General features: G+C 40.2%; 1 protein-coding gene across 1 annotated transcript in view; it reads right to left on the bottom strand.

Moving 5' to 3' along the window:
* Positions 1-16,364, bottom strand: part of PDE11A (phosphodiesterase 11A) — a 218,734-nt gene that overhangs the window by 94,975 nt on the left and 107,395 nt on the right. Inside the window, exons 6-9 of the mRNA XM_065412947.1 lie at positions 12,001-12,136; positions 6,934-7,009; positions 5,642-5,709; positions 4,299-4,391 (exon numbers count right to left, since the gene is read on the bottom strand). Of these exons, the coding sequence (XP_065269019.1) occupies positions 4,299-4,391; positions 5,642-5,709; positions 6,934-7,009; positions 12,001-12,136 (373 nt within the window). The remainder of the gene's footprint in view (positions 1-4,298; positions 4,392-5,641; positions 5,710-6,933; positions 7,010-12,000; positions 12,137-16,364) is intronic.

A 16,364-nucleotide genomic window follows, 5' to 3' on the forward strand; every position in this document is an offset into this window, starting at 1 on the left:
CTTGCATCTTTAGGAACTCCGGGCTGTTTGAGCAGCTGCAAGAAGGGAATTACTTCCCAGACCAGAAAATTACTGTTGAGGATGTTGAAATGCCAATAGTTATCCTTGGAGACCCAGCCTACTCCTTGCTCCCGTGGCTCATGAAGCCATACACAGGCACCCTGGACAGTTGTAAGGAGCAGTTCAACTATAGGCTGAGCAAGTGCAGAATGGTGGTAGAATGTGCCTTTGGACGTTTAAAAGCTCGCTGGCACTGTTTGCTGACTAGGTTAGACCTCAGCGCAACCAATATTCCCATTGTTATTACTGCTTGCTGTGTGCTCCATAATATCTGTGAGAGTAAGGGGGAGACGTTTATGGTGGGGTGGGAGGTTGAGGCTAATCGCCTGGCTGCCAATTTTGAACAGCCAGACACCAGGGTGATTAGAAGAGCACAGGTAGGCGTGCTGCACATCAGAGAGGCTTTGAAAACCAGTTTCATGACTGGCCAGGCTACGGTGTGACAGTTGTGTGTGTTTCTCCTTGATGCAAACCCGCCCCCTTTGTTAATTTTAATTCCCTGTAAGCCAACCACCCTCTCCCCTTCGATCACAGCTGGCAAAGGAAATAAAGTCACTATTGTTTTGAAACCATGCATTGTTTCTTTATTAATTAAAAAAAAAGGGAGATAACTGATAAGGTAGCCTGGGTGGGGTAGGGTGGAATGGGGGAGGAGGGAAGGACAAGGGCACATTGCTTATTGTAGCCACACTACAAATCAAAACTGTTTGAATGACAGCCTTCTGTTGCTTGGGCCATCCTCTGCAGTGGAGTGGCTGGGTGCCCGGAGCCTCCCCCCGACGCGTTTTTGGGCATCTGGGTGAGGAGAATATGGAACTTGGGGAGGAGGGCAGGCGGTTGTACAGTGGATGCAGCAGTGGACTGTGCTCTTGTTGGCTTTCCTGCAGCTCCACCAGACGCCTGAGCATGTCCGTTTGCTCCCCCATTAGCCTAAGCATTGCATCTTGCCTCTTCTCATCGCACTCACTTAATGCTTTCCTGGACTCTGCCACTGAATGCCTCCATGCATTCAGCTGTGCCCTATCAGTGCGGGAGGACTGCATGAGCTCGGAAAACATGTCATCACAAGTGTGTTTTTTTCGCCTTCTAATCTGCGATAACCTCAGGGACGGAGATGATAGGGGGAGCATAGAAACATTTGCACCTGCGGGGGGATAAAAAGGGAGAGTAAAATTTAAGATGATACATTTCTGAGAACAAAAGGGAGACTCTTTCACAGTGAATCAAGCAATTCACAGCAGACAGCACATGTGCTTTAGGTACAAGGTCGCATTTTGCCTTTTATATTGAGCGCCTGCCGGTATGGTTACACATCACACACAGCTGGGCAACAGAATTCGGTTTCCAGGCAGCCATGGTAAGCCAAAGGGTACACGGGTTTGCCTTCATAACATGTGGGAATGTTTTCAAACTGCAGCGCCCTCCTTTCCCATAGAAAGCAATGCCGGTTGGGTTTGCCATTTAAAAGGAGGGGCTGTGGTTTTCGGGTGGATGTGCAGCATACACCTCCCCCCATGCCTCCGCGTGGCTATTTGGGATGATCCCTTCACCCCTCCCCCCGCTGCGTGGCTATTCTCAGGGATGATCCCTTTTAACCGAGTGCAAACAGCCCAGCATGAATCGAGTCCTTTTACTGTTCCCTTACAAAAATTCCTCTATTTCAACCAGGTGACCATGAATGATGCCACGCTCCTGAGGCTAACAGAAAGATATAGATCGAATGTTGCTTGAATGCGACCAAAACTCAGGACCATTCGCTGCCATGCTTTGTGCTGCAATGATTCCAGACTACTTGCTACTGGCTTGGCGTGGTAAAGTGTCCTACCGTGGAGGACGAAATAAGGCAGCCCTCCCCAGAAACCTTCTGCAAAGGTTTTCAGAGTACCTCCAGGAGAGCTTCATGGAGATGTCCCTGGAGGATTCCCACTCCATCCCCAGACACGTTAACAGACTTTTCCAGTAGCTGTACTGGCTGCGAATGCATCCCAAGTCTTCAGGGCAAATCAAACATTAAACACTATTGCTTTTAAACCCTGTAATGTAGTTACAAATGTACACTCACCAGAGGTGCCTTCTCCGCCTTTAGGGTCGGGGATCCCACCTTGGGAGGGTATTGGCTCCAGGGTGATGAAAAGGTTGTGGCTGCCAGGGAGAACGGATTCACCGCTTGCCTGCTGCGTATTCTCCTCCTCCTCCTCTTCCTCATCCACAAAATCCTCCTCCATGTTGCGTGAGACTCCCCCCTTGCAGGTGTCCACGGACAGTGGTGGGGTAGTGGCAGGGGCGGCTCCAGGCACCAGCGCACCAAATGCATGCCTGGGGTGGCAAGCTGCGGGGGGCGGCCTGCTGGTTGCCGTGAGGGCGGCAGTCAGGCTGCCTTCGGCGGCATGCCTGCAGGAGGTCCGCCGGTCCTGCGGTTTTGGCGGCAATTCGGCGGCGGGTACGCCGAAGGCGTGGGACCGGTGGACCTCCCACAGGCATGCCGCCGAAAGCCGCCTGACTGCCGTGCTTGGAGCGGCAAAATACATAGAGCCGCCCCTGGGTAGTGGTAGGGTCCCCCTCTAGAATGCCATGCAGCTGATCATAGAAGCGGCATATATGGGGCTCTGACCCAGAGCGAACATTTGCCTTCTTTGTCTTTTGGTAGGCTTGCCTGAGCTCCTTGACTTTCACGCGGCACTGCTGTGTGTCCCTGTTGTAGCCTCTGTCCATCATGCCCTGTGCAATTTTGGCATATATATTAGCATTTCTTCTTTTTGATCGGAGTTCTGCCTGCACAGAATCTTCTCCCCATACAGCAATCAGATCCAGTGTCTCCCGTTTGCTCCATGCTGGAGCTCGTTTGCGATTCTGGGGGTACTGCATGGTCACCTGTGCTGCTGAGCTCGCCACACTGACCAAACAGGAAATGAAATTCAAAAGTTCCCAGGGCTTTTCCTGTGTACCTGGCTAGTGCATCGGAGTTGAAAGTGCTGTCCAGAGCGGTCACATTGGGGCACTCTAGGATAGCTCCCGGAGGCCAATAACATCAATTTGCGTCCGCACTACCCCAAATTCGATCCAGCAATTTTAGCGCTACTCCCCTTGCCGGGGAGTAGTACAGAAGTCGATTTTAAGAGCCCTTTAGGTCGACAGAATGGGGTTGCTTGTGTAGACACATTCATTATAAATCGACCTAACGCAGCTAAATTCGACCTAACCCTGTAGTGTAGACCGGGCCAAGTAGCAGAACTAGAAAGAGCTTTCATTATCTAGCCTTGACCTTTAGTAGAGAAAATGTGGTTTTCTTGAAGTACCAGACCTCAGCTCTGGCAGGCCCTCACTTTATTCCAATAATGGATATAACCGTGAAAGAAAGATTTCTACAGATTTCGCCTCATGAAGCTAAAAGTACTAATGATATATATGACACCTCAGCTCTTCCCTTCAGAATTTTCCCCAGTTGCTCTGCCTTTTTCATTACATACAATAAGTTTAAAAACAAAAAACTACCCGCAATTGGGTGGTATATCAAGTTCTACAAATCTTCAGTAACTGCACTCTTCTGATCCAACTGTGGACTGGAAGTAAAACAAAGAAATTCTGACATTTCCCCCCACCCTCCTCCCCTCCACTCCATGTGTATACTTAACCTCCCTTTTCCAGTGCCCCAAGGATTTTCACTCTCTTCTTTCAAATCCCTGCTCAAAACTCACTTTTTTTCACCTTACTTCCTACAGGTGACTGCTACTTTGGTGCTATTTATTTCTCTCCTCACTGGATGGGAATATATAGGCTTCATTCATAACATAACATGACTCTCATTACTTTTATTATTTTTTGAAATGTTGTTTCTCCTTTCTCTCCTTTTTCACCATTTCCTGGGTTTGTCTGATTTAGATTGTAAGCTCCTCAGAGCTGGGACCAGATCCTTTTTTACTTCTGTGAATCACAACACAACTGTATGCCATTATCAGCTCAATACTTAGCTGGTATATGTACATTGCAACTGGGGGATTCTTTTGAGGTACACTAATTTAAACAAACTGAAGATTAGGTTCATTATAATAAATGTACCCCACATAATCTCCCCTAATGAAACGAGAATTCTAAGCAGACAGAACTGTAAATTTAGAAAATGAGGCTAACTACAAAGTTCACTGTGATAAATTCTGCAGCAGAATGACCTTTTATGTATGATATGTTTATGACAAAAATGATTTACAGAGAGTGTTTGAATACTTTGATCATATACTTACATCAAGAGCCACAGATTGCTTTGCCCAAGATTTCTTCACTTGGTCATACATTATTGTGTTGTTGATGCCCAGGCCACAAAAAATAACAAAAGCCTAAAAAAAAATAATTCATTTAAAATAACAACACAAAGATGAATGCTGTTTTAGATGTTTGAAACAATAGGATGAGGAGTAAACTAGAAAACAGATACATTATAGAAATAATTGTATTTAGTTAAGGGCATGCTAGCTGGAGAATACAGGTCAGTAAAGCTGTTCTGTATGATAAATAATTATGAGAAGAATCTGTTTAGGTAATTGTATTTTCAAAACAGCCTGCTTTCCATGAGGCGCTCCAAATATAACACCTGACCTGTTTCTCAAGCTAAAATGAGTAATCTCTTGACATAATATGGGCCAAATCTCACTCTTACTTGGAGTCTTGGAACTGGACCAAAATTTGGCCTTAAGTGAACCACGATTGACAAACATACAATAACTATGATGGAGTGCAAAACCATATATGCCATGTTTGTCATCCCTCCCAGTATTGTACAGGGACTGGAAGACTGACAAAGTACTTTTGGGTGCTACTTCCATAAAATATTATCCCACATTAAAAACAACGCAGAAAGCTAATCTAGTATGTTTAAGTAATTGTGTGATCAAAAAACCTGCATACATGTAACAAGCCATGTTGTCCTGTGTCTTTGTATAGGTCAAAGTGCAATGGGACTCTGGTCCTGAATGGAGCATTTGAATGCTACAGCAATACACATAAATAAATTATATACCCTCTTAATTTGGCCACAAACATACCAAAACACTTTTATACATGGCACTCTTATAGTGAATAGTTACAATTGCTACCTACAGGAAACAAAGAAATTAGATCTGAGAGATGCTCGAGAGGATAGTTAAATAATTATCCAATTTAAATACAATCAAGTAACAATGGTTTTAATCCTTATTATTTATTTTTTGTTTATAGATGTGCCAAACCCCATGTCTGAACTCCCCAATTTTTGGAGGAATTCATATCAGGATTCCAACTTTGTTGCTCAGAATCTATCTCTAGTTTTATCCTATTCCATTGCAGATCAGGGTCAGAATAAGATCTTTTTTCTGTTTGTTGATTAATGGTGAGAAAGATGAAACAGGGCATGGAGTGGTGGCATCTCTCAAACAGCTGCCACTTACAATAAGCTAGAATCCAAATGTATCAATGGAGAATCTGCTGATAAGGAATACAGACAGTGCAAGCCTTTTCCTTGCAAGTTAGGCTTAAACAACCCTCAGTATCTAGAAATATAGAATTTATGCTGGCAGAGTACAGAATTGTTGCAAAGTTAAGTACATCTTACCTCAAATAATCGCTGATCAGCATCATCAAAGGGTTTCCCATCAAGCCTGTTCAACACTTGAGCTACCCCTTTAGAAAGTTAAAAGACAAAGCTTTTAATGTAGATTCATTCATAATGCAGAAATTCTGTTCATTACTAATTACAATATTTTTCCAACTCTAAAGCAAAACTCCAAATAATTAATTATGAAAAATAGTAATAGCAAATAGCAAATAGCAATAGTCTCATTGTTTGTTTTGTTTTGATGACATGATTCAGTTTACTACTGTTAGCTGTTTTGTCTGTTGTGCAAGTATAATATTGGCAGTCTACATGGTATTACTCAATGCTTTGTGTGAGAGATTAATACCCTGATTCAGCAAGGTACTTAATATTTGACAAACTTTAGGCACATAAGTAGTCCCATAGACTTCAGGGCACATGCCTATGTAACTTGCTGAATCAGTGCCTTCATTCTTAACTCTTAGCTAATTTACCATGACCCACATATATGAATCTCTTTCCCCCAAAAACTGGCCCAACCATTTACTGAGTCAATGAATACCCAATTCTATTAAGCAACTTGTAGGGAAAAACTATTAAAAGCTGGTGGCTCTACATGAGTCAATATTAAATTCCTTTGTGCAAGACTATTCCTTCTATTTACTTATAGCCCTCACAAAATATTGTAAAATGTATCAATGAATTTCTCTTTTGTCTCTTGCTATGCAACAAACATCATGAACCACAGTTTTTAAAAGGCACAATTACTATGTTTGTATTGGTTGCTTAAGCAGACAAGGCCTGGCCCTGTAATGTGATGAGTGCACATCACATCTGCAACGTACTTACCACTCTCAACTCTATTTGTTTACTACCATAACATATGGGGCCATGGGCCAGAGCCTCAGCTGCTGTAAACGGTCATCGCTGCATTGACTTCAATTGAGCTATGATCATTTATAGCCCCATAATTTTACAGGGCCTCCCTTTTTGTGTGAAAAAAATCAGGTAATTATTTGTCTAATCTGTATAGACTCCATGGAGCACCTTTCAGGATCAGACCAACAATTGCCCAAACTGTGCACACAAAAGTAATATAACAATGAAGCAATTGGAAAGCTGAAAAACAGTCCATACAGTATCCAAGTCAAAAAATGTTCCTTCTTGGATACTTAGTATGCCTCCTAGGTATCGTAACTGCTTAACAATATTCAGCTGGGAAACAGAAGAAAAAGGAACACAATTAAAAAAACAGAAGTAAATTCATATGAGCACAATAATGCTGAACTTAGTTATGTGAAATATCTTACCAATTATTTGGTGGTTGCTATTCCATATAGGAACACAAAGAACAGACCTTATGTGAAAGCCAGAAAACTGGTCAGCCTAGGATGTAAAAAATGAGAACTTTAGCCATCGGTACAGTATTTGGGTAAGCTAATTGTAGTCCTCTGATGTCCCGCTAATAGTAACATCAAGGAGGACTTCAACAAGCTCATAGTTACAAATTAGTTTAATTCCACATGGGTCAAATCCTGCAGGCCTAATTCAGTAAAATCGCCTATTGATGCCTAATCTATAGTAGGATTACTTGCATGAGTAAAGCAAGCAGGGCTTTGCCCAAAGTATTGGTTGAATCAAGGCCTGTATTAGAAATTGTCTTAACATATATGAAAACACAGCGCGTGCCTCAGAGAGCTTACAATGTTTGGTTCTTGATTTGAACTAAGGACTAAACATGACTGGGATAATGCCCTGTCATTTGGATAATAGCTGAATAGAACAGTTTCAAGGAAGGGCTATACCAAGAGGAGATCACTCATGGGTCAAATATATTGGTGGCTTAGGAAAGGGAATATGAATCACCTGCCAAATGGGTTCAGAAGAGAGGTGTGGTGCCCTCCCCGAAGGGTTAATCTGATGTTGGTTTCAAAAACAGCCAATAAGCAAGAAAGGGGACGTATAGTTTAAGATTTGCAGAGGTAAGGCAAGAAGTGAGCTGGGAATTGGGTGGGAGAAGAAGGCAAATTTCAGGAGGAACTGAGGGCTGTGATCAAAAATGAGGAGGTGAGATTTCCTATGTAGATGTCACCTGTAATTCAGAAAAGACCTTTTGCCTCCCCACTTGTTTTGAGGTAATATACTGTGATATGAAGCTTTGCAATGTACTTTTAATGCCATGGATTCTCCATTTTCTATGCTGTTCTTTGGAGTTAGTGCTGCAAGACGTCCCAAGGGATGCAAGCGATTCTTCAAACTCTGAAGAGAGGTTGAAGGGGGTGAACAGGGTGGGCTGAGACCGGCTGCAGCTCTCAGCCAAAGATAGAGATCAGGACGTGTTTCTGGTGCTGTTGTAAAACCCACAACGGGGGAAATGGTGACAGACTACAAATAAGAGGAGTTTGAGGAGCAAAGGTTACAATTCTGTAAGGAAGCAATGTACTGGGAACAGATGCCTTCTCAGATGCTGCAGTTCCAAAGGCTGCCATGTGAGCAGCTGTATACTGATTCTATAATGACCTCCAACTGAGAACTTGGGGGAACTGCCATCTGGAAGAGTGTGAAGCAATTCAGTTTACTATTCAGAGTCATATCCTCCCATCAATACATATATGGAGCGTCTGATTGAAATCAATGGGGAGTCCCACATAAAATCTATGATAGGACATAGCCCTATTAGTCTTACGGCTCTTCTGTGAAGAAATGGGTAATTATATTTAAGCGGAAGGAATATGTGCAACGTACTGAACTCAGATCACCAGCTGCATTTCCAAACCCTCTCATACAATCAAACATTGATCATAACTAACAACGAACTTCAGTCCCTCATGATTGTCATGTTTTACCAGTTACCTAACCATATTCTTCCATTTACTTCTTGTAAAATACAAAAAAAATTAGGAAAAACATTAGGCTAGAAATACCATCAAGATGCAGAAGGCTGTATGTTTGAGTACAAATTTATATAACTGGGCCAGCCTAGCACAATTCAGTTGAACTCAACTGAGATGAACACTTACACCAATGCTGAATTTGGTCCCAATAGCATTTTCTGTTTTTAACTTTTTTTTCTATATTGTTGATATATTATTCTCCAAAATTGTGATTTTTTTTCCCTTTCAAAATAGTGGTGGTGCATAGGTGCTGGAACTAGGGGTGCTGGGGTGCTGCCACACCCCTGGCTTGAAGTGGTTTCCATCATATACAGGGTTTACAGTTTGGTTCAATGGCTCTGAGCACCCCCACTATACAAATTGTTCCAGAACCCCTGTGGTGGGGTAATAAAAATTGAAAGTGATCACCTTGTGGACAACTTGTTTAATATTCCCAGGTAGCATGTTATTTTAAAAAATGTAACATAAGTATATGGAATGTAATATATAAAAACGGCCTCCTTTTTGTATTAGTTCATACTAGTATGTGAGTCAATATATAATCTCACATGTGCAAGATCTAAAACATATGCATTTAGATAGAAATCAAATATAAGTTACATATTTTCTTTTTGTTCCATGTTGTAAAATTCTATAAGATGGAGCTTCGTAAGGCCCATTTCAATATAATGCAGCTTTTCGGGGGGGGAGGGGAGCAGAACTGCTAGATTTTATTTATTGTCTGTTTTTTTGCAGATCTTGATGTAGATCTTAAACTAAGCTTAATGAAAATACCTCAGTACTAAATGTTCAGTGAAAGTGATTTGACAATGAAGCATCAAAATTTCATTTAAAAATAAAAATTAGTGTGGAGGAAAGAGAATTTTTGTAACAGTAGTAGAGACAGAAGAATAGAATATGTGATTACAAATACAAAAGCATGTTTTATTTTAGTAATAAGGAGTGATGGTGTCCTTTTTTTTTAATACACTTGATTGTCTCCAGAAATCATTGTTTAATTCACAATGCCAGTTGTAATAAATTTTTATGACAATACCAACAGAAAATAATTATTGCCCTTTATATTTGGTAATTCGCATAATTCTTCTCCTATATGTTAGTCAGTATCTCTTACTGGCATAGACTTTAAGTAAGTTTGAAACAAATATGAGATGGCTGCATTATTAATCAGAGCATGGCATATTAAAAGTATGACTGCAGACACATCAAGAATATGACGTGTTTTACTTCAGCATATCTCTTTGACAGGAAATATTCCCCAAGCATTAATTGTACTTTCTGAAATTCTGAATAGCATAGTTTCCCATAAACTAGTGCAGTGGGTGCACACTTTAAGTACTTTTCTGTTTTGGCAGATTCTGCTGGTTTGACAGCTCTTCCCTATACATGAAATGGGGAGTACCACTGGAACCAAAGGAAAATGTCAAAATGGAAGGTTCTTTGAAAGTGTGCTCATTGTAGTAATGTAGTTTAAGAGGCTCACTGGCTAGAATTATGCACTGATTTACTCTAAACCCATTGCCCATCCCCAAGGCAAATCCACTAAAGTAATGGTGGTGCAAGGGATACAATTCAGGGTGGAATTTGCCTCTCTGTCCATAGCTCACTGTGACCCAGTTATTTAAATTTCAAGCTGAGACTGGAATGATAACTTGAAATATTTCAAATCTGACATTGTCAGAATCCTACGTGAGTATATAGCAGAAAAGGAGTTTCTATATTGCAACTCAACCTGTAACAAGAAAACTCCGAGCCGAAGCATTCCCTACATGGAGTGAAAACTGAGTTATGATTTGTGAGTTGTGGAAACTGAGGCATGATTTTCAGAGATGCTAGGCACTTGCAGCTCCAATTGACTTCCATTAGAATTGTGGGTGTTCAGGCATTTTTGAAAAAATTAGAGCCATGGAGTTGATGGCTCATTGTTCCCAAGGGATGGGCAGGGGCTTATCCCTCCCCCAGTACAGATAGGGCTTGGTCCTCAGAAACAATCTGCACACAGATAATGCCTGCCCATTTCTCTGCCAGTGAAAGCATGCAAAAAGCAGCTAGTCTGAGTGGGATAGAGCAGAAGTGGGAAGCACTGACCCTGTTGACCTCTGTGGCTGTTTTGCAGGGACTGGCCTTTGACCAGGCCAGGAGGTAAGCTGCTATTCCCACTACCAGTTCCATGAGGGATCTTAGTATTAATTAATCCCCACCCCGCAGGCATTTATTTATGTCAGTTCCCTCATCCCTGAATGAGGTTTGAGAGCATCGGAACAGCTCCTGTAGAAACACTGCTTTGCTTAGGAGGCCAATGGGGCTGGGAAGTAGTGCAGAAGCCCAAGAACACTGTTTGGATGGCCCTCATCTCTGTGGGCTCTCAGGAGAGTTTGTGGGCCAAACCCCCATCAATTCCATAGGGGGACAAAACCTCCTGTCTGCCCAGAAAGGAGGGTTTGATCATTGTGAAACTCTGTGAGTCAAAACTCCTAGGATTCCCAGTCCAGTAAGCAGGAATAACCCATTCAGGGGACAGTTTGGTTCTTGGGTCCTGTCAAACTTAGGAAAGTAACACAGTGCTGACAAATTCTGTCAAAAGTGGTGTTTGCTGCCTGTTCCCCAACCCCAGCAGGTGAAACTGTGCTCTGGGATATGCACATACAACTCCCATTGGCTTCACTGGAAGTTGCATGCAAGTATCTAAGAGGAAAAAAATTAGCCCACTGTGTATATTTTATTTGTAAAAACATACTGGAATAACATTGGTTTGCTAAGTAGGACCACAAAACCCATTTGTCTTTTGAGATCATATTACTGCAGCTCCTGTTTACATTCAGTGTATAGTCCCAATATCTCCGATAACTACCAACTATGATTCTGCTAATGGGGAACATAAAGAACTATCAATGGTAGAATTTTCAACAATAAATAGCTTTCATAGATCTCAAAGCACTTTCTAAAGGAAGGCATCATTATCCCCAGTTTACTGATTGGAAAAATGAGGCACAGAAGGTGAAGTAATTGCCTATAAGTATAAGTAGGAACAGTGCTAAAAAGCAACAGAGGGTCCTGTGGCACCTTTAAGACTAACAGAAGTATTGGGAGCATAAGCTTTCGTGGGTAAGAACCTCACTTCTTCAGATGCAAGAAGTGAGGTTCTTACCCACGAAAGCTTATGCTCCCAATACTTCTGTTAGTCTTAAAGGTGCCACAGGACCCTCTGTTGCTTTTTACAGATTCAGACTAACACGGCTACCCCTCTGATATAGGAACAGTGCTGTATTCCTAGATAAAACTGCCTTTGCTATCTTTCTGTCAAGAGTGATTATAGCTTCAAGGCATGCTGCTGCTGAAAGGACAAATAGAGGACATACTGGATAGAAAAAGATAATTCAGAACAAATGTTCTTACGTGTTATATTCATTTGGACTTGCTTGACTTTTATTATTCTGAACTGCAAAAATATGACAGTGTATTTAAATTTTTAAGAAATCTTACTTCAGCATCAAAGCGAGGATCCTGATATGCATCACTGATGTTCACTGGAAGACCCGTGGAAGCTACTAGCTCAGCAATGCTATTATTTATTAGCCAGTCAGAATAAGATGATGATTTCTCCATACTGTCTTTGAAACTATCATAAAGGTACAGCAAGGGAAGAAAAGAATACAGTCAATGTTGCTTGAAAGTCCACCATGTATAGTCATTTTAACATCAGAATTATCTATAGCTATAACAAACTGCTAAATGACAGCAGCCACAGAATAATAGGCAACTATCAGAACATCTATCTCAGAAATGTCTGGAATTTTCTAAATTAACACTTTGTTCACACCAAACTGGGTTTGAATCTATCACATTAGCTTACCCCGCACTAAGTGATCATGTGCACGCTGCTGCCAAACGCTCAAAGTTCCGTCATGCACCTTGATCTACCCTGCTTTGAATCCCCTCCTGCCGCAAGTTAAGTGTTTGTTTAGACAAGCCCCTAGTCTTGAACATGGTGAAAGAGCAGTTATACCAGGGCCTTCTCCTGTAAGCCCTTTTCTAATTCCAGAAACCATCACTTGCATAAATAGTCTCATTGGGTAAAATCCTTGCCCCACTGAAGTTACTGGCAAAACTACCACTGACTTCCATAGAGCCAGGATTTCACCCACTGTCTTCAACAGGATTACTCATGTAAGCCCTGTTCATGCGAGTGAGAGGGTTGCAGGATCGAGTCGCTGGTTATCAGAAATTGTAAATTCATTAAACACTCTGGATGATACTTTAAAAAACAACCAGTTAGTTTAGGTGCATCACTTTTTGTTACCCAACCTGAAAAATCTTAAGTGGGTTTAAGGGGTTTTCAGCAAGTGCTGAGCAAAGCTCCCTGAAAATCAGGCCCCTTCAAGGCACCCAAAAATCACTAGTCACGCTTGAAAATCTTGGTCCTTGTATTTCTTAGGTTCTGGGTCCCTTTACTCCATGAAGAGAACTATTAATGTGATTCCAAATGTAAACAGAAATCTGGATCAACTACAAAATTACAAATAAAGCAATATATAGCTAAGAATGTGAATGTCAGTTTTTTCAATAAATTATTCAACTATTTTCCCCCATCAAGAGAAATACTGCAAGCTAATATAGTAACAAGAAATCTATCACTGAAGATTTTTTTTAATTATTAGGACATTGACTTAATTTCACTTCAGCTAGTATTGTAAAATATGTGTCAAAACTCAGAGAAAGGAGAAATTTGCACAGCCTCAGTCCCAGGAAATTACTAAAGGCTCAATCCTGGGAAGTGTCAAGTGTATATCTTTTCTCTTTTAAATGAATATTTTCCCAGAAGGAAAGTGTTATTTTATAATGTTATGGAACATGTCATACATATTCTATTATTTAAAAGAATAAATAAATTGTTTAAAGAATACATTGTTTAAGAATCAGGTCTCTACAAAATTAAGAAAAATGGTACAATTTGTCCATACAGCAAAATGTCTATCAGAGACTTAATGGAATTCTACTTACGTTCCCAGATAAAAACTACTATATGATGAAGTTATTTTTGAGAGAACCTATCAATGATTTGGATAAAAAACACAGGGATGCTGTAATTATCCTCAAAACAAGCTTTCTAAAACAATTAAATTTGGCGTTAAGGTTAAACTTAAAAGAAATTCAGACATGTTAAGATCTGGAAATACATAGGTGGGTGCCCTTAACTCTGCCCAGTACTGATGCCGTGCAATAATACAATTATAGTTGATGAATATTGTTGCTTGTGGTCTCAGATTAGATTAACCAGATTTTTAAAGATACAATAGATGATTTTTCACATTTTTTTAATTACATCAGAATTAAGACTGTTTGGTGCCTTAGCTGTGCATTTCCATACTTTAATATGCTTGTATTTCTTTTAAGTTTAGCCTTTATGAAAATTCAACAGTTTCCCAACCCTTCCTTTCACTGTTTTTTTTTTTTTCAGGCAGAGGAGGTGATTGACCCACTGTGATTAATTATATATGATGCTCAGTAAAGAGTTCCAATTATATACAGATCAGGAAGTAGAATTATTTCAAGGCTCCTTTTTGTGCAGAAATCTGCTTACAAAAAAGAGCAACTTGTAAATGATCACTTTTAGTGAGGTAACTAAAAATGTATTATCTGTAGGGGTTTTTTTTCAATTAGTCTAATAAATAAAAGGAATCAATTAAATATTTTTTTGTATTTTTTATTATTTTCTGTGTTGACATCATTATTTCTTGCACTCAGCAGTGGCAGAAATGGTGAAAATATTATATTGTGGAGTGTCACATTTTTGTAATTTTGATATGCAGTTGTGAACTCAGTTGTGTGGGGCACATGGATAAGGAATCATGAATAGATAACATGAGTGTTGAAGCAATGAGAATCTACGGACATATAATAGGAAAATGCTATTCCTTTTCAAGGTTGACTCTCTGCCACAGCTAGCCTAAAGGCTGCAAAACTGGCAGCAAAACTAGCACAGGATATCAGAATCATGGGCCTGATTCACCACCCTTTTACACCCACTCTGCAGAAGTCTAAAACGATCTGATCCTATTCCTCATCTAGTCAATAGCAAAATTCATTCTGACTCATTGGGAGCAGGATCATGACCTAGGTAATGGGCAGCTATTTATAAATGCCAAAATAAATGCAAGTCATCTCAGATTTGAAGTGATAACTGTCTAATTTTCAACAGTTAAAAAGCATTTTTAAAGAACAAAGGTACTCGAGTTCCCTTGAGAAATAACTAGCAATTTTGGGGCAATACAGTACCAAAACAGCTGGATGTCTCAGTCAATGAGAGAGGATTGATTTAGTTGGCTATGCTAATTTTCTGCAGAGTAATTCATAGAAGTTGCCTCTTTCAAAGGAATGTTAAAAATGTTCAGCAAAGTTATAAATAAAGATGCTTTGAAAAAAGGAGAAGATTAACAATTTTCATTTGGGACAAGAATTTTGAGTGAATCAAATAAATTATATAGTAAATATTTTGACAGCAATCTAAACTGATACTTTAATATTTCAAAGATAAGTACAAAATTTAGTTAAATAATTTAAGATTTATTCCAGGGGCATCACAGACCTGAGAGGAAAAGAACCTTTTAGGGTAAAATTCTAATTACAGATGCAGAGCACTTGGTGTGTATCTTTAAAAAAAAACAACCATCATAAAATTGGTAGAATTGTAAGACTTACAGCAAAGATTAAAATCTGGACATTATTATTATATGTGAGGCTGATTAAATCCATACTGGATTATGGGTGTCAAGCATTTGAAGCAGCATACAATTTCAAGTTAAAGAAACTAGACATAATTCAGGGTGAAGTTTTAAAAGCATGTTGTCTACATCACCAGCAAATGTTTTACAGATACTCTATGGAGAATGCGACTGAGATTTTAGGAGGAAGAATCTCAGTATTTATTTCTGGTGTAAATTTAAATCAAGAGGCTCAACCCTCGGACTCAACAGCACAAGCAAATGGGAAGCTGCCCTAAATGGGCAGCCAAGGTTCCCCCGACAGGGAAATTCTTGAGTAATGCAGGGTTGGCTTAGGAAACTCTATGCCACCCACTCCTCACTTTCTCCACATAGGAGGAGGGAGTACCAGGGACAGGGCTGAGTGCACAAAACTGCTATGAGAGTGTGGGATTGTATGGGACTATCACAGCCCCCGTAACTTTAAGCAGCCCTTTGGCTGCTCTAAATCATGCCACAAGCCATTTCAGATCCTCGGATAGGAGGAGTAAAAAGATGTCTTAAAGCCACCTTCCCTGCATCTCATCTTCATCAAGCCTAAACTCAGCACAGATGAGCATTGAGCCTTCAGGACTTTTAAAAAGGTGTTAGTAATGTGAATAAAAGAAAATTTGATAATTTTTAAAAGGGGGAGGGAAATTAGAAACATTTAGCAAAACTTGCACTTTAAGAATGAAATGACTGTTAGAAATGAGTGTGTGAATATATCATTGTGATTATTCATAAATAGAAACCAACAATGTAGTATGTGAGAAACTGACAAATCAAACAGGTGATGAACACAAAGAAAACGTGGTCTCCAAGGCTATTTCTTTGCAAATAACTGCAGAGAAAAAAAGATATGAAGCAAGGAAAATATTTACTGATAATCAGGGTTGTTTCACCATGGCAATATTTAGGGAAGTAACAGTTGACAAAGGTAAAAAAGTCCATTTCTTCTAACAATAAAAAGGGAAATGTATTAGAATTTGGAAAGCTATATTATCCCTGGAGCCACCCTGCTTCACTGTAGAGTTTCTGCCTAGTACTTTCCCTACTCCACAGTCTGCATGGCTCCCTGCTACAGTTTCAGATATTGGTACATAT

Source organism: Emys orbicularis, chromosome 11 (assembly GCF_028017835.1).
Source record: "Emys orbicularis isolate rEmyOrb1 chromosome 11, rEmyOrb1.hap1, whole genome shotgun sequence".
Classification (NCBI taxonomy): Eukaryota; Metazoa; Chordata; order Testudines; family Emydidae; genus Emys; species Emys orbicularis.